We start from the raw sequence: 24,901 nt of genomic DNA on the forward strand, positions 1-24,901 counted from the left end.
GTGGTCGCGTACACCTGGAACCGAGAAAAACAAATATTCGTCGCGCTGGGGAAAGAGTTTGATATGTTTTATTTCCAAAAATATTTGATTCTTACAGAGACTTGTTAATAACTTAATTATACCAGTTCTAATTTAAAGGAGAAAGTTATGAGAATGAAACAAAAGTTGTCTATACCACGAAGCATGCCTTCACTGTTTAGAATGGGATTCCTAAAGCTTTTTAAGCATGTATTTGAGTATCTTATGACGATAGGCCCGCCACCCACCCCACCCCGTGCTATACTGTTTTCACTCAGCAGCTTGTCAGAGGTCACCATTGTTTATGGTGTGGCGATCGCTTCCTAATCATCGTTCTTGTCGATCCGAAAATCAAAATACCAGCGTGATATTGCCTCGAATATGAAGCAGTTATGTAATTTGATTCGTACTTGACATTCGAGTCGAAGCTTAAGTGGCACAGGTTATTTCTTACGGTGGAATCGACGAGGGGAACTCGAACACCAGAATCGGGTAACCGGCAGCCTCGCTATCGTGTTTGCGCGGTTACTAATCCAATATGGCGCCAGGAACTGTAAAAAGGACTAGTGTCGGAAGAAATGGTCGCATGAGAATGTAGGAATGGTAAGTTTAACGAACAATTTCAAATTTTGCGGCTTGAATTGAAAGTAAAGTTCATTTGAATGTATTTCTGACGGTTTTAGATCTACCTGCTTGATTTTTATCGGCTACGCTTCATGTTTACAAGTCCCTCAAAATGGCAGCCAAACTTGGAGATTGCCGAAAATTAGGTAAGTTCACGGAGATATAAAGTTTTCGTAGAGTTGGGCCGCACAGTTTTTTTTTCCGTAATTACCTTTTCTGTGGCACCTACTTCCTAGCTATGCTAGTTGGATCAGTTAAGAACGCCTCACTTTTTCAAAAATTTACCTTGAATCTGATCGGTTTTCGCGTGTGTGACTTAAGCGAACAGATAAGGTGTCAAAGGTGTCATTCAAGTCTTCCTGTTTGCTTGGCTGAAACGTGATGTTCACGAAAGTCGCCTCGATAGATAAGATAGAGTTAATATACATGGCTGTGGTATTTGTTTCTTTAAGAGTTCCGTAGTTTTTTGTAAATTTTCCTCCAAAGTTGTCTTAAATTAAAGTCTTGAAAAGTGTCACGACAAGCCTCTCTCGAGTGAAATTTAATTTCCGTAAAACTGTGAAAAATACAGAGATCCGATCAAACGGATTGTGGTTTTAGTATAGGTACATGAATGTCTTATAACACACAAGAAATGAGCGAAATCCGTGTCTCAAGCAAAATCGACCGGACCGCTCTTACAGAGACACTATATCTTAAAGTGTCTAAACTACTTGGACCTTGCGCTTCTAGTAGCGTAACGGAAACCACGATTACTAGCAGTGAACTTTTGGAAGGTGAAAGCAGTGTGCGTGGAATGTTAGATCAGCTGAATTCTGGAATGTTCTTGAATTGCAATGTAAACGTTAATGTCAACTGCAAAGAATGATTATTCTTATCCTGGAAGTCAATAAACATTTGTTCAAGGACTGCATTCTTTTGGAAATTGATTTCCAAACACACGTGTTTGGATATCCTAACAAGTGAGTTTGGATATCTAATCACGCGTATTTGGATCTGTTCTTTACCGAGTATCAAGGAGTATCCATGTGACTCAAATGAGGCCTTATGCATTGTTAATGAGTTTCAGAAAACATGTTCGCATACTCGTGCAATAAGACTGGAAGACAAATTTCTTATCTCCGTGCGGCCATGTAATATCCTATATTTCATACTCGAGGTTTTTGCCTTGTTCGAAATTTTAAAATCTTATTGGCCAAAGCGAGGAATTTGTGAATTGACTTTATTGAGGTGATACGATTCTTGGCTCAACAATGCAGGTCATCTCGCTCAATAAGTCCAGTAAGGGAAGAGTTTATTCATGGAGAACTACATGAATCAATTTAGTGTTTACGTGTAGGAAGTTTTAAGTTTCTTTAACTCACATTATTTTTTCTTAGGAAAGTGTTTGGAGGTCGAAATGTGAAGTATTTTCTGGGATAGCTGAGCTGCAATTTTCTTTTTGACACCAATTCTCAAATATCTTCTTTCAGATTTGAATGATTAATAAAGTTGAAATCAAAATTACGTAATTATCATAGGTCAATGTAGGAAAAATTTGGGCCTTGACAACTGTGAAGCGAACTTTACGCCCTCTCTGCAAGCAACGAATAATAAAAGCAGGGATTTGGTTCGTTTCCTTTCATAACTCCTCAAAATCAATCGAAAGTTTAAAGACATGTAAAACCGACGAACAATTGAGGTTGAAAACGCTCTTCTTTATTCATCTCATGTTTTTGTACAAGAGAGACTCACACAGATACTGACAAACCCAGTAATCCTCAAACCTCGAGGACTCTTGCCACGGCATGTTCTTCCAGTTGAAACTTCAAACCTTCCTTGTCAAGGTTGGTTTTTACAAGGCGAAGATCCACAAAATGGCTCGGTGGCATCTCGTGTATCACTTTCTTGGCCCTGGAGGAAAAAAAAGTCAAGAATGATCCGTGATTTCTCGCTGAAATAGGAAGTATAGATATTGAGTCATCTACTCCGACGCCCTCGTAACCACAAAGATGAAGACAGTTTCCAAACAGCGCGTTCGAGTTGTAATTATGATCGTAAGCGATCAGAATAATTTCAGAGAAATGTCCACAAATGGACCTTTATCCAGCTTTGCAGTTTTGTAATCCGATGCTGTTGAAAAGTTATGATCACTAAATTCGGAAATTAAGCGAATTTGACGAATGAAGAAACGTGCAAACCTCGGAGGTGACTCTAAACTGTCGGGTGCACTGCTTCTGAATATATGAGTTATGTTCGCCGCTTCTTATTACGTAATTTCATAACAATGTACTGAATTTATACTGCAAAGTTACATAACAGTTGGTGCCTTTTTGGGGACTCGGGAGGGAAACCCATTAAGATCAAGTCAGATACAAGTCTGTACACAGCAGTCGAAGCCAACGTAATTACCTGTAGTTGTTTTCATATCGACATTTCAGCATTTTCCCTCCTTCGACCAAAAGGTACATGATAGTGTCTCCCTTGATTGTTCCATCACAAGGAGTCATTTTCTCCGAGGTTGGTTCCCAGCCAAGAGTCTTGTTTTGCATGACAGGCCCGTCGATGGGAAAGTTGCCTCCTTGGAAATTGGTCTTGTGCACAAGAGTGTTGCCTTTGAGGCTGTCAAAGTAGGAAGCATTTCAGAACGCAAAATGAATAAAACATACATTTTGAATCCACCTTACGAGGTAAAAAGATTTTAATGGAATAAAAACCTCTAAATCAACAGGTTAGATTACTATGTTAAAAGAAAAACTAACCTGAAAGGAAGAAAGTGACGAATGTAAAAAAATTAGGTCAATTTGTACAAACTGAGTGTTGCCTAATAATTTTTTAAAAGCAAGCGGTTGTCGCTGTATTACAGCACTTTTGAGCTTCCATGATGATATTCATCATGGAAATCCGTCGTGAATTTTCGCTTTTTCACATCGAGCCCAAATCTTTGTGTAGCGTTGCAGAATATGCAAGAAAATTTAAATGATTTTTGTTTTCGATAACTCAAAGATCTTTGTCCAATCTGCAAGTTAAAAAAGCTGATTAACAGTTAAATAGTAAGTAATTACTCACCTCATTTCCACGGTGGCCGTGGCACTCCCTCCATCTTCAAATGCTAATTTCCTGTCGTATGTTAGACCCTCGGGAAATGCTTGCTTGAAATAGTCAGGAATACCAGCAGGGTACTTCATAAAACATTTGAATCCATACTTCAAGGTCGGTGCCACTATGTCAACGGCAAATGGAAGGGGTCCACCCTTTGTAACACGGAATGTCCCCGTTTGTTTGCCTCTGAAATATTCAGATGGAGAGGATTTTCGACATTGTAGTCTTTCATTAATGAAATCACCAGCATATGACTATTTTGGTGCGTTTTCATCACATAAGTGACTTGCGTACGATGACTTCTGGACGAGTTACTATATGAAGCTTAGATTTGTAAACCCCTTTATCCAAGACAGCCATACGCAGATGGCACAAACGGCCGCAGGAAACATAACTGAAATAACCAAATTTGCTTTGGTTAGACCAGCAATGCATCCGCGCAAAAGGATAATTTACAGGTTGATCGTTATTTCACATAAACTTACTCGTAAGGTTTGCCGGTGCCTTCTCCTTCGATGGTGAACGCATGACCATTGACACAGCCCTCCATAAGCCATGTCATCTTCATGGTATCAGCTAAAACCTGAATATTGTAAGAAAATTATCAAAAACCGTCAGGAGAAAAGATTTTCTGGAGAGGAACTTAACCCGCCTATTCTATTAGCCATGTAAACTGCAATTCACTTACACATTTTGAATGAGACATCTTAAAATCTGCTTCGCAAAGCCGAGCAACGAGCACTGTTACCGCCTAGAAGGTATGTCCTGTAACTGCACCAAACTGATGGTAAGCCTCCCTGGTTTGCCAAATTTATACAGTGCCACTCAACCCAAAAAGACAATGATTAATTATATGTCTCACGTGCCGGATAACGTGTACACAGATTTATACCCTTTTCTGACAGTTCGTGTAATCTTTAAACCTTGACCGTCCGCCCATTTTGGCCTTATGAATTATTTTTGCCGGAAATAACAACGTTGCACGTGACCTGTTTTCATGACGACCTAGTAAAGCACGAACGTTCAATATGGCATAAACAGACTCTAAATATACCTAACATCAGTTAATAATGTAATTAAAGAAGTATTACAGACTGTTTTTTTTTCTTTTTCCGAAATGGAACTCGATGGAACCGAGCGATTCCACAGTTCTGGCCTGCAAGACTGGCAGAGTAAGTTTCAAGGCTAATCAGTTATGTAACTATAACCTTAAGTTGCTCCTAGGTATCGAAAGATTTCGATGATCATCTGCCTAAAAGAGATAATTAAATTGTGACATAAGCGATTATCGCTTATTTAACACGCTTTTGAGGAAGGGTTCCCTTTTCTTTCTCACAATTGTTTTCTATCGTTGACAGTTTTAACATTAAATTCAATAAAGAGTTAAAAAAGGAAAGAAACGAACTAAGAAAGCCTTCAACGCTTGCTTGCGTTTTACCTCATTTTTAAGCGTTTCCGGCGAGACTTTGCCAGATGCCGCCGAATGTTACGTAATTCTACCTTGCATAATGTAATATTGTATAACGAAATGTTAGAATGATAATAACAGTTTATTAATCTCTTTTGCAGTAACTTACTGAATTAACGAGTTATAATACAATGAAAACTTAAAAACTTGGAAGCTTTTTTATGTATGTAGTCAACATTTATTTACTATTCCACTTAAGGTCGCTATCGATAAAGACTCCTAGAATCTTGTAAGTCGATACACGTTCTACACCGTTGTTGTCTACAACTAATGGTCTTAGAGTAACGTTAGGATATGACGTAAAGTTAATTAACATCTCTTGACATTTAATTGGGTTTAGTCTCATATTGTGATCCACAGAAAAATTGTGAATGTCAGAGACGGTCGAATTGAGCAGATTGATGGAGTTCCTGCGTAGCATTTCTATGGTGCCAATCACGAAAAGATTATTTGTCATTATTGTTCAAAGGTAAGTACCATTCCTATTTAAATTACCTGTGGCGCAAACTGCCGCGGATCGATTTTTCCATTTTTCTATAATATTGCATAAGGTTATGTAATGCAGCCGCGTTGTGTTTTCATACATAATTTGTATCAAGCAAATTTTTCACCTGTCACGAAAGAAAATAAAATTGTAAACCACCAAATGGCGCGAATTCATTGCTTCTTTTTTTTTTTTTATCGCGGGTGCATTTTTCCATTTTTCTATAATATTGCATAAGGTAATATAGCATAAGGTTATGTAACGCGCAAACTGTCGCCGGTCGATTTTTCCATTTTTCTATAATATTGCATAAGGTAATATTGCATAAGGTTATGTAACGTGCAAACTGTCGCCGGTCGATTTTTCCATTTTTCTATAATATTGCATAAGGTAATATAGCATAAGGTTATGTAACGTGCAAACTGTCGCCGGTCGATTTTTCCATTTTTCTATAATATTGCATAAGGTAATATAGCATAAGGTTATGTAACGTGCAAACTGTCGCCGGTCGATTTTTCCATTTTTCTATAATATTGCATAAGGTAATATAGCATAAGGTTATGTAACGTGCAAACTGTCGCCGGTCGATTTTTCCATTTTTCCATAATATTGCATGAGGTAATATTGCATAAGGTTATGTAACTTTTAAGGTGCCTCCGTAAAGTTTTAACCTGTTTATGACGCGCGCAGCGTCGTTGTGTTTTCACGCATAATTTATATTCTTTTCTACCTGTGAGATCACTAAAAGTTACCATATATAATAGAAGAGGGTCGGACTGTTGTTTTCTGTAGTTAAAATTAACAAAACGGTTTTCGTTCTTTAGCTAAAACACAACAAAGGAAGATACCCACTAGAGGTAATCTTGCTTAATTTGAGTTGAATTTTCTCCAAGTGACATTGCTTAAATTCTCCAACAATCTCCCCAAACATGAAGTTTGTCGTGCTGATCATTTTGAAGTCGAAAGTCAGTTACAAAGGAAGTTTCTTCGCTGTCAACACATCTTGTTTCCTGCTTAATATATCAATATCTTTGCCCGCAAATCCGGCGCGAGTTGCCTAAAGGGTAACTAACGCCAAAATTCTCCACTTTTTTGGTCCCAATACATTCCTCTTAGGTTAAAGAATCCTAAATGCGCAAATAAACGACATATTCTGTAAAACCAAATTTTCTACAATTTTTTTTTGACGCTTAATCGACGGCCGGCTCTCATCGAGAAATTATAAACTCCTTTTCACACGTAATGCTCAAATAAGCAACCAGCCTCGAACGAACAATTGACCCTGAGAGTCTACAAATCCACGAAGACACATTTCAGTTTATTTCCTGTTATTTATCTTGTATTATTTTGATGTTACACCCTACCCTTGGTGTTACTACCCTTACCCTTAACTCCTTTTACACTAGAGTCTCATAAAGGCATAATTGATGTTCATGGCTGCATAAGGTGTGCTCACCAACTCTCAAACTTCTGATCAAGATAGATGGAAGACCCTTTGTGGTAAATACAGACTGTCAGGTTTAAGTATGCTCTTATAAACTATAGAACAATACCTTATCTCAGAGTAAATGTGTAGCTGTGTATAATTTTGGTCCCATGAATGTGAATGAAATAATAACTTTTTCTATTATTATTTTTTTATGATCAGGTAGAAATCAGGTGTTGGTAGGTCTGGTTGCCCGTCTTAATCCTGTATACAGCATACAGAGTGCAAAGTCTGTTTACCCATTGGCCATTGCCAATTGTAAAGAAAACAGGTTCATCATCAATTTCTATTCTATGTTACCAAAATACTTTTTCTCCTTTGCTTGGCATGGTTATGAACTGTTTACCACCCACAGTATAGACACTTTTCCATTTAAGCTTTTCTTACTGAAAGCCTGTAGTTTTGTATATGACAGTTTTCATTGTTGTAATGTTGGCTTTCCAGTGGCTCCAAGATCTGACAAATGTAACACCCACACACACAACAAAAAAATACCCACACATAATTAGACAGAAAGAAAAAAAAAACTACAAACCCTTTTGCAATATAAGAAGCTTACCCCAACTCAAGCTCAATAAATAATAAGTTTCATTGATTGTCTTTATGCCTAATGTTATTTTGATAGGGAAAGCCTGAAGGTACTTTTAAAGGATGTGAATGAACAAAAGAGAATTATCAAGAACCAAGGAATTTTTGTTGATGGCATCAAGTTCAATGTAGAATTTGATGGTAAGATGTTTCTGCCAGTTTATCGCATAAAGGTTGTTTGCAAGAACAACCCTGATCTTTTAAGGGAGGGGGGGATGCTGACTTTCTTTTTTTGAAACTTGAGGGTTTTTTTTCCATTATCAGTGTAGCTGACCAATATTTTAAACAATAAGTTATTTTTCTACATGTATGTCATCATAGTTCTTTATTATTGTTGTTTTTTGTCATATCGTAGTTTCATTGGACTACAAAACACTGATCCTTCTTTTGGTAAAGAAAGGGGATCTTGATTTTCAACTTGGTGGTCGAGGGGTAAATGTGGAATTTTGCTTTATATGCAATGCAATCAGGGTTAGTATTTGTGTTGGTGTACATGTGGATGTATAAGCATTTTTTTAGTTGTTGAAGTTCATCAGTTGCAATACACAAGCAGCAGTCTTCACTAACAAAGCAAACACAAAATTTTGTAAGATAATATTAATTTAATTTGAGATAATTCCATTCCCCATTAGGGTTGCAAATGTCATGATGTAGCCCCAGATGAAACCTGCCTGGAATGCCTATGAAGCAAGTGTAACAAAGGCAGGTATATTTTTAGTTTAGCCTTTCATGATCATTACTTAATGAACAGGCTTACTTAGGAAGTGCTTGTGGCCTTTTGGGTATCAGAGTTGATACATTGGTGAGAGCAGCCACCTTCCACCAATCTGGATCTGTTCCTAGACAAAGCACAGTATGATTTGCTGGCTCTCTAATCTCCTCTGAGAGATTTTTTATCCAGGCACTCTAGTTTTTCCCTTTAATGGAAAACCAACATTTGACTTCATTGATTTTGGGTTGTCTCTTTTAGTTTAATTATTAGTCAAGAGCACTTGTGCTTGGCTAAATACCCTTGAGACTTAAATAAAATCATCATTGTCATTTTTATTTAACATTGTTTCTTGACATTACAACTCCATAGCGGATTTAATGTGAACCTCAAAAATTGAGGTTCACATTTATTGTTATTGTAGTAAAAAAACGAACGAACTATACACCGAATGCAAATATGGCGGACCTCTCGGGCGGCCCGGGGCTAGTTGCGTGGAAGCGAGGCTAGTGAGGCCAGCTAGTGAGGCTAGCCAGTGAGGCCGGCTTTTCCCTGTGTTTTGATCGTCACGAATGGCTGCTTCACGTGCGCTCACAGAAGACGATATTCCTGGAGCTTCTCTTCGAGGTAGATCGCCTGCCACGCTAAAAAATGAAGAACTTCGTTTCTGGCTGAAATGTAGGGGCGATACATTGAAAGGACTGAAAACAAAAGCACAATTAGTGAAAAGGTAGGATGCTCGTACTTCGACCGATTCGCGGAGATTTCGCGCCTCGCTTGCCTTGATTGCAATTGCGGTAACCAAAGTTTAAAAACGATCTTATCTTCCCTTCTGTTTAGGGTTGAGGAATATATCAAAGAAGGTTGTGATCAAAATATAGTAGATCCGGATCCTGACCCCGTATATACAAAGCGCAAGGAACGCTTGGATAAAAACAAAGATGACAACTCCGGAATTGCCGCAACTCAGCATCCTTTGAGTTTCCCATCAGATGGCTGGTCTGCAGACATACGGCGGATGCCCTTTTTTACCCGCGCCGAAATGAATGACCACATTTCAAAGTCTGGAAAAAGAATTGATCCGACAAGTAAAGCCCATTCAGTGCCAACGAGTATTCGGAAAGCGATAACTTTTCTGAATGACGAATATTTGAAGGGTATCTCCGCAGCAAGCGATGACAACTACTTTTATTTCCGGTCTCACTGCTATCACAGTTTTCGGAAGAATGATGCCCCACACAACTTGAAAGTCGCATTGTGCATTTTAAGTGGGGAAGTGAAACATGCTACATGTTCCTGCGTTGCTGGGAAGGTTGGTTTTTGTAACCATATATTAGCACTCTTGATGAAGATTTGCAAATTCTCATTATATGAATGTAAAACTGTCCATGAACTTGAAAACGAAGAAGACATGCGGCCAAAGCAAGCATGTACTTCCTCTTTACAGAGGTGGCATAGGAAGGGAAGAGGAGACTCTATAAATCCACAACCAGCAATGGAGGTGCTTGTAGCAAAGACCTACCTGGAGCAGCCCAGATCATCAGCTCGAGAACCTGGTGTCAGATGTACACTATATGAGGCAAGGAATAATATACGGGGGCAAAAGGCAGATGAAGAGAAACTATTGGCAACCTTGAAAGAATTGAACCCAAATATGGCCCTAGCACAGATTATGACCCCAAAGGCTGATTCTATTCCCTTAGTAGAAACCAAATTTGGCAGAAGTCCACAGGGCTCGTATGCTAGCTATCAACTTGCAGTGACCGAAGATAATTTCAAAGTGTTTTGTGACATCACGTCTATCCCAAGGGCAAACCCTGCCAACCATGGTGAGCATATTGTGACATATCCAAGATTTCCCCTATCAAGTCAGTCTAATGAACAGTTTGAGATACCTGCTGATCTTTCAGAAGCAGAAAAATCACTGTTAAAGGATCTGCAAGTTGATGAAGATAAACTGAATGGCATTGAAATTAAAACACGCAGCCAATCAGAGTGCCCTGAATGGAAGTTGGAAAGGAAATTCCGATTTACTGCCTCCAATTTTGGTCTTATACGGGACAGAAAAAGAAACCATGAATCTTTAGTACAAAATCTTATAAATCCAAAGCCTTTTTCATCAAGATATACTAATCATGGACTTAAATATGAGCCAATTGCCTTAGAACAATACCAAACATATATGTCCTCTATTAACAAGTCAGTGAAGGTTTTTAAGTCAGGACTTGTAATAAGTATGGATGCCCCATACTTGGGTGCATCACCAGATGGCAAGGTTATTGATCCTGGATGCTCTGATCAATTTGGTCTTTCTGAGGTCAAGTGCCCAGAAACCAAGTACTTAGTCACCCCACTGGATGCATGCTCTGATAGCAGCTTTTTCATGGAAGAAGTCGATGGAAAGCCTAAACTTAAACGCACCCATAAATACTATGTCCAAGTGCAAGGGCTGATGGGTGTGACCGGGGCAAAGTGGTGCGATTTCATCGTCTACACCAGTAAGGGAATGAGCATCGAGCGAATTCCATTTGACGTGCAATTTTGGAACAATTTAAAGGACACATTGAAACTGCATTATTTTAAACACTTCCTAGCTATAGCAGCTAGAGAACCAAGAGCATAAGGCAAAGTCACTGTTATTATAATATGCATGTTTACTACATGGTGAGCCCCTATTTGGGACATTTAAACATCAAAATAATTAACTACTGTTATACAATCATTAGGTTCATGAGGCTCTGGATTCTGGGGGGGGGGGGGTACTCCATGTATCATTGGGTTGAGAGGTGTGGCTCAGACACTCGAAATCTGACCATGTTTAAGAAGAGAAACTTTCCCACCCTGCAGACTTTCAGACAGAATGCTGATTTTGGTTCCCTGCTTAAGAAATTTAACCCAAAACAATCCCTAAAAGCCATACACAGGCTGGCTGCATGTCCACCATAAGCCCTAATGGAGCACCCCCCCATTCCCACCTTAGGTTTATATTTATGTGTTTCATGTAACATCATGGGTCTATAGTGTTTTGTTATTGTTCAGACATTGTGCAAATGCTAAACTTTTAGGTTAGTAGGACATTTAAGTGTTATAACTAGCCCTGCCGTCAAGTCAATTTTACTGTTGTGGTTCATATTTATTTTTGGTTTTGCATTTTTCAAACCAGTTTGATTTATGATTTTGTATGTTTCTAAATATCATGTTTTAAACACAAAAAGTGACAAAAACAAAACTGGTTTGAAAAATATTTTAACTAAAGATAAATGAAAACAACAACATTGGCTTAGTAAAACAATAAACATTAGCAGATCATGTGATATTAGATATGAGTGGATCCTGAGCGTTGCACAGGAAAGCACAAACAGTCCACATTTGGTTAACGACACTAAATAAACTCAGAGGAACAACTCCATTCCAAATTCGGAAGTTCTTTATCTTGTTGATGGCCCTTTCGACGTGTATCCGAAGACTTGCAATCTGCTGTGTCCTAACAACATCTTCGGCAGACATTTGAGCATCACTGCCTAAAAAGGGTGGGATATTCAGATCCACACCAAGGGGCAGGATGTCTTGTATCTGAAATCCCTTGTCTGCCATAACAGAGTCACCATCTTCAAAGGATTGGGACAAAAATCGACTCCGTAAAACAATTTCGCGGTCAGAGATGCTGCCGGTATAAAGTTGACTGCAAAATGTAATAGCTCCACTTGGTGCAATACCGACAAGTCCTTTCAATGTCACATGGTTTTTGTACGAGCTGAAAAGTTCAGAGTTCAAAAGCAAACTGCTTGGCATTTCACAAAAGACCTCTGTGCAGTCAATAATGACTCGCGTTGAGAGAAATTTTTCTTTGAAATCTGCAGGCATAGTTGCCTGAACAACTGACTTAGGAGGCCAGATGCAAACCTGGCCAAATTTCAGATACATGAAATTAATCCATGGCACAAAAAGCCTGCTTATGGTGGACTGGGCAACACCATACAAGTGAGCTAAATGGCGCTCTGAAAAGCCTCTTCTCAGGCGGCATAAGACAATAAAAAATTCTTCAACTGGTTTGAGTTTTCGTGGGCGTCCTTTCTTTGCAGGTGAAATGTTTTCTTCATCATCAGAGTCCACATCATAAAAATCCTCTGGCACATCTTTTAAGGTGCTTCTTGGACGAATGTTTTCTCCATTTTCACCCGGGTTCAAAAAGTTAAATAAGGCGAGGAAAGTAGCATAATTTGGAAGGCCAGTATAAAAGTTGATGTCAGCGTCTGATGTAAAGCGTTCCAGAGAAAATAGTCGGGCCGAGATAGCCTCGTTCTGTTTCTCTACCTCGTCCAATTTCTTTTTTAGCTCAGTGTTTTCCTGTCGAAGTTTTAACACCTCCTCTTCCAGTTCCTCGATCTTTTTTGGCGCATTTAACTCCGAACAAGTATCGTTTGGCTCAGTATTTCGGTTAGAGGCAGTTGCCGTCGACTCGGAAAGTGATTCCGCCGTGATATCTGTTTCGCTCACTACATGTAACTCGGTTTGAACGCCACCAGGAACCAATCAATCTTTTCCTTGGAGGTGGAACTGACCACGAAAATCTGGTTGGAACGCTACGTATTCCGGTGTGTTGGGCAACATGTCAAAGACATCAACCTCGGATCAAACCCAAGCACTTATCAGCTTACATGTCTTTTCAAGTAGAAGTAAACGTTGCATGCGCCGCGCGCCCCCAAACGGAGCTCGCGTATTTTAACATAGTACGGTATTTGCGATGTGAAGTTAAGAGAACAAGCGGTATAAATATACCAAAGCAAGCAAGACACGACACGCAATTGGTTGCTTCTTGACAATAGTTCATTCACAATTTGTAAACATCCGTTCGCGTTCCACGCCGCAAGGACAAAATTCAGCTGAGGCGATCTGCCGATCTACAATTTCTTCTGGTTAGTTATGTTGCAAAATCAGGGTGTTGAGTTTGACAATGGATGAATCTTCTGATGGAGAAACGAACACGAGCACTATTTATGACACGCAATATGTACATAATAAAGAAGTAGTTTAATTCAAGTGCAATCATTCGGATCAAAACAAAACGATCTTTTTTTTTTTTTTTTTTTTAACATTTTTTTGTATTTTCACTTAAAGCACAAATACTAGAATAATACAAACAAATACAAAGTTAATTACACTAACGCTTACGCTACTCACTAACACTAATTACGAAATACTGCGTTACATTACATTCACAGTCGGCTAGATTTAATTTATGTTGTGGTTATATAATAATATAAACCTAATTTGTACAAATACTTCTACATCAAATTCCTTTTTTGGTAGAACGACTGTATATACAACTGCGTCTATAACTGTTAATACCCGATACTCATCTATTGAGTTACAATAACATGTTTTCCCATTTTTTTTAATGAATATATTCTTTTTTATTCTTTTTTGCCATCAAAAATTCAAATCTCCGAGTTTCAGATGTTTTAGACTTCAGTAAGGATACAGACGGCTTGATATTTTTACAACGACATGAATAAATGGTATATTTTCCAAGAATGATTATGTGATTTGACAAACAATTCCTAGGGATATTATCGGAAATACCAAAGAGGATTGTTACCTCATCAAGCTTATCAATTTTCATATTGTAAGTATTTGACCAAGAAATAACCGAAAGCCAAAAGTTTTTAGTGTAGGTACAGCTGATTAGAAGATGCTCAAGAGTTTCTTCGTGATCTCCACAAAAGGTACACATCGGAGAAGGAACCAAATTCATTTTATATAGGATTTTATTGGTGTAGAGAATACGATTTAAGATTTTGTATTGAAAGGCTCTCGTTCTGGTGTCAAGAGTGACTCGACCCGGCAATAGATAAATATTTTTCCAGTCTATATTACCTGAAATATTATATACGGAATTTAACTTAGATTGGGCAGTCGGAGAAATCTGGATTCGTTTGACCAGGGTGGAATAGATTGATTTTGAAGTCATTCTAGTTATATCTTGAACATCGTCTGAAACAGTTTTGTCAATTCGGTTGTTATTATTCTCTCCAACGTTACGGAGCTGTTTCCAGTTAGGCGGAATGGCGGAAAAAATGCCTTGTAGGAGTAAGTAATCTGACAAGGAGAGATTTTTCTCTCTAAAAGCGTCCCACCTTTTTAATTTTGAGTCATTTGAGTGAATATTTCACAAAACCTGCTTCTTTTATTCTCTTGTTGTATATTGATTTCTTGTTAATCAAGAGGTTCTGGTTGTTCCAGATAGTCACATTTAAAACGTCCTGTTTTGTAGCTATTATATCGTGATTGCCATTAAAGTCAGACAAAACTTCAAGACATTCTTTATAAAAAGAAGGTAGTTTACAGGGTAGGCGCGATGGATTGAAATTGCACTGAAGCAGAAAACTGGTTCCTACATTCTTAAGATAATGAGACAAGAAAACTTTCCACGGACTACTATTATCATCTAAATACCTTGCCAGACACACAATTCTTTGAGTTTTAATTAGAGATTCAGGGTGAGATCGGCGAAAACAAAACGATCGGCGCTCGAAATGATAAACTATTTTCGCTTTTGCTCTTCGCAGTGATTACAACAACTCGTCCAAGATCCATCTTTAAATCTTTTGCGACGCTCTTTAATCCTAAAAACATATTAAGGCTAAAAATACACCGTGAATAGAAACTAAATCCATTCAAATGATTGCAGTTAATCGATCTCGAGTTCATTCATCTCAAGACAATGTAAACAAAAGGATACAAGATCACAAGTCTGTTCGCGCAAGGTAGCTTAATTACACTATTGTCCAAGTCTTTTGAAGTACCTTCCGCAGTTCCTTTGGTCTTCTTCCAAAATATCTCACCTTTTTCGAAACGAATAAAACCGACACGTTTTCGGCAGCCACCGAAAGCAATGCCCAAAGGAATAAACCGAGCCTTCGAGGTAAAAAATCCAGCGGTGTCACCCATTTCAGAAAGTCACATTTAATCCGCTATGGAGTTGTAATGAGTTTTAAGATTCATTGAGTTATTCCCATTTATTTATTGCCATGGTCTTCATGAGGCTATTAATTTTTTATTTATAAATACATTGTAAATGCATCATTGTATTTGCAGATCAACTGGAATTCGGGATGATCTCCTTTTTCTCCTTGATGAAGAGCTTACTAGCATTCAGTTGTGTGCTCTCCATATGGAGATGCGCAATACAGAGCAGTTGCTTGCGTCCATTGGTCTGATTGCCTACAAGATTGGTTCACTTCCAGAAGCCAATCAAGCCCTGAAATGCTTTGGCCCAGAGTCTTTTCATGGTGATAGAATTTCTGTTAAGAAGAAGAGTGGTCAGGAGTCTGCCATTTCAAAGCAGAACATTCATGTGAGCTCTATGTCAGGTGCGTGAGTGGTTGAATTACTGGCTTTGTGTGTATTTTAAAATTGATTTGCTTTGTGGGTATCTATTATTTTTCTCATTGTGATAAACACATTTCAGGTCCAACAAAATTTGAAATTCTTCAAAACCTTGAAGAGATTGTGGGACTCTCCCTTCCACTGGACAAGTTAAAGCTCTCCTACATGGATGTAAACACTGCCAAGAATTTCATTCTTAACCGTGTTACATTTTGTCAGTCCCGTATTGATGTAAGTCTTTGATAGCAGATGTGGCATTGGCAAGTACCTTCACTCGTGGTTCAACAGTTCAAGTTTATTGTTCTTTAAGTTTAGAGGTGTGGTTTATGTTGTGCAGCGCTCAGATGTTTCGTTGGAGAGCGCTATCAAAATGGGCACCATTTGTAAGTACTTGCTTCCTTTTCAATTTCACACTATGCACTAGTTACCTTTCCTAGGAGATCCATGAGCTTACAGTTTCTTTCTTTCGAAAGTTCTTTCAAAGATCTTATTTAGTAGGCTGTACTTTAAGGTGGCACACCCAAAAAAGGAAGTATAACCCAGCATTTTTGTATTTTTACACTCTTTCAATGATCTTATTTAGTAGGCTGTACTTTAAGGTGGCACACCCAAAAGTGCAGTATAACCCAGCATTTTTTATTTTTACACTCTTTCAATGATCTTATTCAGTAGGCTGTACTTTAAGGTGGCACACCCAAAAGCGCAGTATAACCCAGCATTTTTGTATTTTTACACTCTTTCAATGATCTTATTTAGTAGGCTGTACTTTAAGGTGGCACACCCAAAAGTGCAGTATAACCCAGCATTTTTGTATTTTTACACTCTTTCAATGATCTTATTTAGTAGGCTGGACTTAAAGGTGGTACACTCAAAAGTGCAGTATAACCCAGCATTTTTGTATTTTTACACTCTTTCAATGATCTTATTTAGTAGGCTGGACTTTAAGGTGGTACACTCAAAAGTGCAGTATAACCCAGCATTTTTGTATTTTTACACTCTTTCAATGATCTTATTTAGTAGGCTGTACTTTAAGGTGGCACACCCAGAAGTGTAGTATAACCCAGTATTTTTATATTTTTACACTCTTTCAATGATCCTATTTAGTAGGCTGGACTTTAAGGTGGTACACTCAAAAGTGCAGTATAACCTAGAGATTCTTCTTTTAGTTGCTTGTGTTTATATAAGAATTATTGTGCTGTAACGGGTTGTTTCGACACCCTTTTATCCTGTATACAATTTTGTATGGATGTTGGCACATGCTCATAACAGCAATATACAGTTGTTGTACAGTTAAAAAAGTGGTTGCTTGTTCTGTTTTTTGTATGTAGTATTTTGTTGATGCCTTGAGGAAGCACAAGTTTCTTCGAGACTTTGGAACTCACACTGAGATGATTGATTTAGAAGGCTCAGGTTTGTTTTTTAAACTTGTTTCCTGTTGCTCTATTTTGTATAGAATTTGGCTCTTTTGCTGGGGAGAAATCAATAGCCGTTAATGACAATTATTAAATGTTCACTGAATGTATTGTGAATGTACTAGTTAAACACCTAACACATTTATGCCACAGTCTTTATGATTGTTTGTTTGTTTTTTCTTTTATAGCTGTGAAAATCAATATGGAAGATCGCCTTGGAGCATGGCAAAAAGAGTTAGCTGAGTTATCTGACAATTTTAAAATGCTGTGCCGCTGTGCCGCTGTACAAATTAGGTTTATATTATTATATAACCACAACATAAATTAAATCTAGCCGACTGTGAATGTAATGTAACGCAGTATTTCGTAATTAGTGTTAGTGAGTAGCATAAGCGTTAGTGTAATTAACTTTGTATTTGTTTGTATTACTCTAGTATTTGTGCTTTAAGTGAAAATTTAAAAAAATGTTAAAAAAAAAAAAAAAAAAAAAAAAAAGAGTTAGCTGAGTTATCTGACAATTTTAAAATGCTGTGCCGCTCACAACAAAATACTGTTGGTATAGAAAGTAGTGAGGTTGTAGAGTATGTTGCAAAGAAGCATCTGGAAATGTTGACAAGGGTAAACTAGTGGTGATTTAAAAATTCTCCAACTGCTTTGTTAATTAGCATGCTTTTAAGGAATAATTATTGTGTTTCTGACACCAGGTCTTTTACCAAGTTATTCATTTCATGTATCTAGGTTTGTAGAGAATGGAAGGAAATCGCACAGGTGACGAGATCAAGAATATTTGATGATACAGAGCAAGGAGAAGTAGATCTTTTTGATGTCAAGGTCTAGTATTTCCTCATTTTTATTGCCAAAGTGTTCGTTATGTACATGTTCATGCATACCCTTAAGATTAAGAGAGCATGTTGCTGATGAAAAGGGATTATTTAACCTTTTTACAACTGTGTTTGTGATTGAATGTAAAATACACTTAAATGTTATATAAAATGCAAAACACATGGCTTTCTTTTTGTGTATATTGTTGCAAGCTTCATTATTAACTGTACATACTTATTTAATCAGTCCTGATAAAATAGGTTTGTCAATCACCATCCCCACAATGTGAATCAGTGGTAAATGCCAAATAGAATCCTTGTCCATGATAACTTGTGAGTATCTAGTGCACTGGTTTTTGAGTTTGCTTTGTTCTTTTTCCCTTCTTAATTGTAGTGTAAGGAATGGGGTTTCCTTTTGAAAGATATTTTTGGAAGCAGCCTTGGAACTGGGGATTATGGGCACTTGCTTATTGACCATGCCCCCATGCTTATGAGACGCTTTTTGTCAATGACTGAGTTTAGTCAGCAGGGATTTGAAGCATCCCATCAGCTTTGGCTTAAAGCCACAAGCCATGATCAGCATGGGGAAGCCTCATCAAGTAAGTGTAAATAGTAACCAATACTGGTAATGAATTGGCAGTTGTTGAAAGGGTGTGTGTTTCTGTTTGACTGTGAAAAAAAGACAGTGCAAGGAAGGTAACGTATTTAATGAGAATATGGACCCTGATTGTGTAGGAAACCAATTAAAGTGGCCATTTATTTCTAAGTTAGATATTGATTTCCATTGAATTACAGTTGAACAAATGCTGGTGCACTATATACTCCAAGCCACAAATCACACATCACACATCAATAAAGATAACAAGTAATTAATAAAGATAACCCTACCTTTCAATCAAGTTGATGGTACTTTTTTGGATCATACTTTCTATTCTTGTTCCTTTTTTTTTTTTTTTTTTTTTTTTAATTTAACAGTTCCATCCAAACAGAGTATAGATTAATCTTATTTTGGCAGCTTCTACAGTTTCTAAGTTATGAAGTTTTTGAGATTATGATAGGGCATTGAGCAAGAACCAAAGCAATTTTTGGAGAATTCACAAGTTTATTCACAGCCAATTAGCTTCTATTTCAAGAAAAGCAGGAGTAATGTCAGTGAGGGCAAGAATGCAATTAATGCTTACCATGAATTGACTTTAAGGCTTCTCGGAGAGATAGACGAAAAAACAACATCCGTTCTGCATAAAAGCTTTTTTTTAGCAGTTATTTTCATAAATTAGCTTCATTCTTGGTCTGCTAGGGATTCACAATACATTCAGAATTCTCTCATGCACTTCGCAAAAGTTTAACTGGCTCCTCTGTTCTCCTTTTTTTTTTTTTTTTTACTTTTTCATTGAACAGTTATTAATTTAAACAATTCATTGGTTTGCACTTCACCAAACTTTTGTAATAGAGAGTTTTCTCTCATTACAGGAAAGACATTGGAAAATCAGAACACTTTTCAATTCTACTTTTCTGGCTGTGGTTGGAAAGCAAAGTCCATTTCCTGGGACTCAGGTGATATCCTCTGGATCAAACTTTGGACAAACTCATGTTTGGGGAAGATTTCTTCGAGTATGTATTTGATGAGAAAAGAACATGCCATGTGCATGATGGTTTCAAGCCACAGTTTGTTTACAACAGACATGAATGGAATTGTGAATATGAAAATATGATTTCCAATTCCTTTGGCTTTACCAGCAAAATGCAAGGTAAGTCAGACATCATATGGTGGGGTAGGTTTATTGATTGAGCCAATTATACCCAGCTCTATTCTATTCCTATCTGTTCATTGGCCTATTTTGCTTAAGGTTGAAATGTAGCTTTTTATGTCCATCACAGGTGACCTGAAAGTGTTCCAGCAGCAGAAAATGCCCAGCAAATTTTCAAAGGCAATTCAAAATCAACCAGAGATTGCGAAAGGTAAAACCAAAATACTCTGAACACAGATACAGTATGTTTGCACTGCTGATCTTTAGTCACTGGTTTAAAACTGTAATATACTTTTATGAGCTATGGGGAAATTCTTTTTGCACTAATGGACATGTAGTAACGCAAAGGCATTAGACCCATCACTCTCATAGTGCCACTGTAGCTCTAAAGGGATCAAGGTTCAAGCAAATTTTTAAAAAAAATGTCTTAGTGGTATATTTCCAGGAAAAATCAAGAGAGTGTATTGATAGCATTGTTTTGGCTCTTCTGGTTTAAAGGTCACTGATGTATGAGTCTGTAGAATGTGTTTGATAAACACATCTGCGCGTGTGTTTACTAAAGTGATACAAAACCAACAAGATTTTAATACTTCTACAGTACACCAGTGTGATCATAAACATGGCTGTCACTTATGTCATAGATAGAATAAGTTTGGTGCTACTCCTATTTCTCACTTACTAAGAGAAAACCGTCTCAGGTTTTTTTCGTTATTTAACTATTTTTCCAAGCTCCTGCAAAACCTCACACTCAACTACGTCACCTTCCCTCCACTTAGCTTAGTTGGCACTTTGAAACTCCAATGCGCTCTTGCTCTGTCTTGAAAGCAATTTACATATACACTTTGATATGTAATACTGTAGGTGCAAGCCACAAAAATGATGCCCTACTTGTAGATGAACATCTCCATCAAACACCATCCAATGTTGCTGGCAAAGAAAATACTTCGACTGATCAAGACAGGTATCTTTTTAAAAATGGTCTGTTTTGAAATCAAGTTACACCAACAATGGTCAATACGCTGTTGTTTTCATGGTCTAATGTACTTTTATCATGGGGTATTAACTTCCTTATTTTCAGTTTTAAAGTTTTCTTGCTTTTGTTTGAGACTATGCTATTTATAAATATTATTTAATTTTCATTTGTTTTCATGATTCCAGGGTAATAGCTGTGTTTCCACTACCACCAGCAGTAGCAAAAATCCAGGTCTTACAGATGGACCTTGCCACATTGAAGGATGGGATGGAAGTCAATGATTCCATTGTTGACTTTTTTCTTATGTAAGTAATATATCAATGTAAGAATATCACTGTACTTGATTTAGTGAGAACCTGCAAATGTAGCTGTTTTTTTTTCTTTTTAATGTGTCCTCAGGTAAATGTAAAACATCACAAATAATTTATTATTATTCTTTTCCTTCAATTTTTTGGCTAAAATTTTGCCCTATGTTAAAGGGGTTGCTGATGCAAAGAGCTCATACTTCATCCTCTTTAAAATCCACCATTTGAGATTGTTGTGCTAATCAATTGATCAATGGCAGTGAAAAATTGCTCTCCAAATTGAATCATCTTTCTGTTTTTAATAGGTACATATCCCAATCATTGGACCAGGATTTGTATGACAGCAATCATGTGTTTAGCTTCTTTTTTTACACTAAGCTGTCAACTAGAGTTCAGATTGGAGAAATCTTTGTCTTGCCTAGGTAATTAATTATTTTCTTTGCACTTAGATTTAAACACTTAAAGCAGTGTCATCTCTGGTCCTGCAAAAAATAGCTCTTGTATTAATTGTTGGTAAGCTGAACCATCCTAATGATATACATGTACCCAATATGGTTGGTTTGTATTTTTACACTCTTTCAATGATCTTATTTAGTAGGCTGTACTTTAAGGTGGCACACCCAGAAGTGTAGTATAACCCAGTATTTTTATATTTTTACACTCTTTCAATGATCCTATTTAGTAGGCTGGACTTTAAGGTGGTACACTCAAAAGTGCAGTATAACCTAGAGATTCTTCTTTTAGTTGCTTGTGTTTATATAAGAATTATTGTGCTGTAACGGGTTGTTTCGACACCCTTTTATCCTGTATACAATTTCGTATGGATGTTGGCACATGCTCATAACAGCAATATACAGTTGTTGTACAGTTAAAAAAGTGGTTGCTTGTTCTGTTTTTTGTATGTAGTATTTTGTTGATGCCTTGAGGAAGCACAAGTTTCTTCGAGACTTTGGAACTCACACTGAGATGATTGATTTAGAAGGCTCAGGTTTGTTTTTTAAACTTGTTTCCTGTTACAAATAGTAACCAGTAGAAACCAGTTACAAATAGTAACGCTCTTGATGAAAGGGAACCAGCGACTGGTTTTGCTGTTATTCCTTACATACAGGGTGTTACTGAACCCATCAAGAGAATTTTGAATAGCCACAACGTTAAAGTTGCTCAAAAACCTTTTCAGACTTTGGGGCATATTTTCGCCAAACCTAAGGATCCTGTCACGAAAGAACAACGAACCGACGCCATTTATTCTATTCCTTGCAATGACTGTGATAACGAATACATCGGACAGACCAAACGCCAGTTTGGTACACGGTTAAAAGAGCACCAAAAAGCGGTTTTTCTTTGCAAAAATGAAAATTCAGCTTTATCGGAGCATACTTGCCTAACCAACCATACAATTGGGTGGGATAATTCTAAAATTATCACTACTAATCGGCGTTACCACCAGCGCCTTTGTTTGGAGGCTTGGCACATTAACTCCGCCCACGCTCCTTTAAATCGTGACGATGGCGGTCTGCTTCCTGACGCCTATTTACACCTCGTCAGAAAAAAAAAAAGGCCGCTAATTAGTGATCATATAAAAGGACCTCTTGTTGCAGCGTTTAGATCACCCCTGATGAAGGCACTAGACAGGAGTGTCGAAACGTTGGGTCTATGAATTGTAACTTCTTCGGTTACATTCATTAAATCTGCAAACCAGTGTAGCTTCAAACTATGTCTCTTGTTTCCTGTTGCTCTATTTTGTATAGAATTTGGCTCTTTTGCTGGGGAGAAATCAATAGCCGTTAATGACAATTATTAAATGTTCACTGAATGTATTGTGAATGTACTAGTTAAACACCTAATACCTTTATGCCACAGTCTTTATGATTGTTTGTTTGTTTTTTCTTTTATAGCTGTGAAAATCAATATGGAAGATCGCCTTGGAGCATGGCAAAAAGAGTTACCGTAATTTCCGGTCGATTACCCGCGGGTAATCTGTTGATTTTGCATTAAATCCGCGCCACTGCGGGTAATAGGGAGGTGCGGGTTATGTGACAATTTTAAATTCTTCTGGAAGTTGAATTGAAAAAATTTCTCACCTACCTGCGTTTCCACCTCTCAAATGAATTTTATTGTATCAAAAGTGCCACAAAGCGGCACGAAAACATGATGCCAACTCGAGTTTATTTCACGCATAATTAGTTGCGTGACAAACAAATTTTTATCGGCACGCGTGAAAACAAAACCTTGATGGTGACAAAAATAATCCAAGGATATCCGGCGCATCAGTAACAAATTTCCAGTTTTCACTTGCTTGAGCTAAAGAGAATTTTCCCGTTTTAAGGGACTTGTTAGGCCCAGTAGAACAGGAGATATCGATTTTTTTGAGAAATTGCCGACAGTAATTTTAAATCCCAAATGCATCACCAGAATGTTGAAAATAATAGGTGCGAAACTTAACTAATTTCGCGCTGAAAAAGTATTTTAACGACAAATGAACAATGGATATTGCTCATTACGCTCCTACATGCTATAAAAAGGTAACTGACTGAATAAGAATTATAAACCTCGATCATTCGCGATAAGTGTATCCACGAGTCACCAATTAAGTTAAAATGCCTGTTGTGAAACGCCCACGTCACAGTTTTACGTTTGATTATAAGCTTAGAGTAATAACTCTTGCCGATGAAATCGGTAATAGAGCAGCAGCAATAATCAATCAATAAAGTATAAGCTAATATTGACACAGAATTGTGCACATGTCTGAATCGAAAGACTGAAATGTATCGCCTTAATGTCACGTTTTCGCCACCGAAAAAGTTGAATAACAACGTGCGGGTTATCCACCGGTGCGGGTAATCCGTTGACTTTTTTTTTCGCCGTATGCAATAATCGGCCGGTGCGGGTAATCGGCCGTGCGGGTAATCGACCGGAAATTACGGTAGCTGAGTTATCTGACAATTTTAAAATGCTGTGCCGCTGTGCCGCTGTACAAATTAGGTTTATATTATTATATAACCACAACATAAATTAAATCTAGCCGACTGTGAATGTAATGTAACGCAGTATTTCGTAATTAGTGTTAGTGAGTAGCATAAGCGTTAGTGTGATAAGAATACATGAAAGTCATATATTTGTACTGCGGAAAATACATTTTAAGCAAATGAAGATCATCGCAGTATATACTCAACTTAAGCAGTTGAGAAATAAGGCCTGAAAAAAAAAATTCAGGCCTGAACGGGAATCGAACCCATGACCTCTGCGATACCGGTGCAGCGCTCTAACCAACTGAGCTATCAAGCCAACTGGGAGCTGGTCAATTGTGAGTTCGTTATATACCCGTAGATGGAGAAGGTGTGATAAGAATACATGAAAGTCATATATTTGTACTGCGGAAAATACATTTTAAGCAAATGAAGATCATCGCAGTATATACTCAACTTAAGCAGTTGAGAAATAAGGCCTGAAAAAAATTCAGGCCTGAACGGGAATCGAACCCATGACCTCTGCGATACCGGTGCAGCGCTCTAACCAACTGAGCTATCAAGCCAACTGGGAGCTGGTCAATTGTGAGTTCTTTATATACCCGTAGATGGAGAAGGTGTGATAAGAATACATGAAAGTCATATATTTGTACTGCGGAAAATACATTTTAAGCAAATGAAGATCATCGCAGTATATACTCAACTTAAGCAGTTGAGAAATAAGGCCTGAAAAAAAAAATTCAGGCCTGAACGGGAATCGAACCCATGACCTCTGCGATACCGGTGCAGCGCTCTAACCAACTGAGCTATCAAGCCAACTGGGAGCTGG

General features: G+C 37.7%; 3 protein-coding genes and 1 pseudogene across 12 annotated transcripts in view; 2 read left to right on the top strand and 2 right to left on the bottom strand.

Moving 5' to 3' along the window:
• The first annotated feature begins 558 nt into the window (after positions 1-558).
• LOC136283848 (uncharacterized) lies at positions 559-11,849 on the top strand. Of its 9 annotated transcripts, none has more exons than XM_066173271.1 (10): positions 4,646-4,895; positions 5,552-5,660; positions 6,500-6,532; positions 7,082-7,193; positions 7,324-7,432; positions 7,787-7,890; positions 8,105-8,220; positions 8,382-8,451; positions 8,883-9,188; positions 9,299-11,849. In XM_066173271.1, exons 9-10 carry the CDS (start codon positions 9,031-9,033, stop codon positions 11,079-11,081), a joined length of 1,941 nt encoding a protein of 646 aa, XP_066029368.1. In that variant the 5' UTR covers positions 4,646-4,895; positions 5,552-5,660; positions 6,500-6,532; positions 7,082-7,193; positions 7,324-7,432; positions 7,787-7,890; positions 8,105-8,220; positions 8,382-8,451; positions 8,883-9,030; the 3' UTR covers positions 11,082-11,849. The 9 variants fall into 9 exon arrangements, with proteins under 9 accessions (XP_066029374.1, XP_066029368.1, XP_066029365.1 ...); XM_066173268.1 differs by having other exon boundaries at positions 7,082-7,175; XM_066173277.1 differs by lacking the exons at positions 4,646-4,895; positions 6,500-6,532; positions 7,082-7,193 and adding exons at positions 559-621; positions 702-788.
• The window catches only part of LOC131785480 (GFP-like fluorescent chromoprotein amFP486), a 51,639-nt gene continuing 29,056 nt past the window's right edge, over positions 2,319-24,901 (bottom strand). The window contains exons 1-5 of one of the 2 annotated variants that reach the window (XM_066173293.1): positions 4,412-4,569; positions 4,209-4,306; positions 3,691-3,909; positions 3,034-3,243; positions 2,319-2,535 (exon numbers count right to left, since the gene is read on the bottom strand). In XM_066173293.1, coding sequence (XP_066029390.1) covers positions 2,403-2,535; positions 3,034-3,243; positions 3,691-3,909; positions 4,209-4,306; positions 4,412-4,429 — 678 coding nt within the window. In that variant the 5' untranslated portion in view covers positions 4,430-4,569 and the 3' untranslated portion in view covers positions 2,319-2,402. Of the gene's footprint in view, positions 2,536-3,033; positions 3,244-3,690; positions 3,910-4,208; positions 4,307-4,411; positions 4,570-24,901 lie in introns of those variants that run through there. The other variant, XM_066173295.1, reaches the window with a different exon arrangement.
• On the bottom strand, positions 11,765-14,081 carry LOC131776863 (uncharacterized). The gene is made up of 2 exons (XM_066164734.1): positions 14,058-14,081; positions 11,765-12,964 (listed from the first exon to the last, which is right to left on the bottom strand). Exons 1-2 carry the CDS (start codon positions 14,079-14,081, stop codon positions 11,765-11,767), a joined length of 1,224 nt encoding a protein of 407 aa, XP_066020831.1.
• Positions 17,617-24,901, top strand: part of LOC131778903 (uncharacterized) — a 13,091-nt pseudogene continuing 5,806 nt past the window's right edge.

The sequence above is a fragment of the Pocillopora verrucosa genome, chromosome 1 (genome assembly GCF_036669915.1).
Source record: "Pocillopora verrucosa isolate sample1 chromosome 1, ASM3666991v2, whole genome shotgun sequence".
In the NCBI taxonomy this organism is placed as follows: Eukaryota; Metazoa; Cnidaria; class Anthozoa; order Scleractinia; family Pocilloporidae; genus Pocillopora; species Pocillopora verrucosa.

What these genes read in the sequence shown, in the direction of transcription:
- LOC136283848 (XM_066173277.1), top strand. Translation starts at nt 9,031, where the DNA reads ATGGCTGCTTCACGTGCGCTCACAGAAGACGATATTCCTGGAGCTTCT. An exon ending in AAAGCACAATTAGTGAAAAG is followed by an intron (nt 9,189 to 9,298) that starts GTAGGATGCTCG and finishes CCTTCTGTTTAG; the next exon opens with GGTTGAGGAATATATCAAAG.
- LOC131776863 (XM_066164734.1), bottom strand. Translation starts at nt 14,081, where the DNA reads ATGAAAATTGATAAGCTTGATGAG. An exon ending in AAATTGATAAGCTTGATGAG is followed by an intron (nt 12,965 to 14,057) that starts GTAACAATCCTC and finishes GTTCAAACCGAG; the next exon opens with TTACATGTAGTGAGCGAAAC.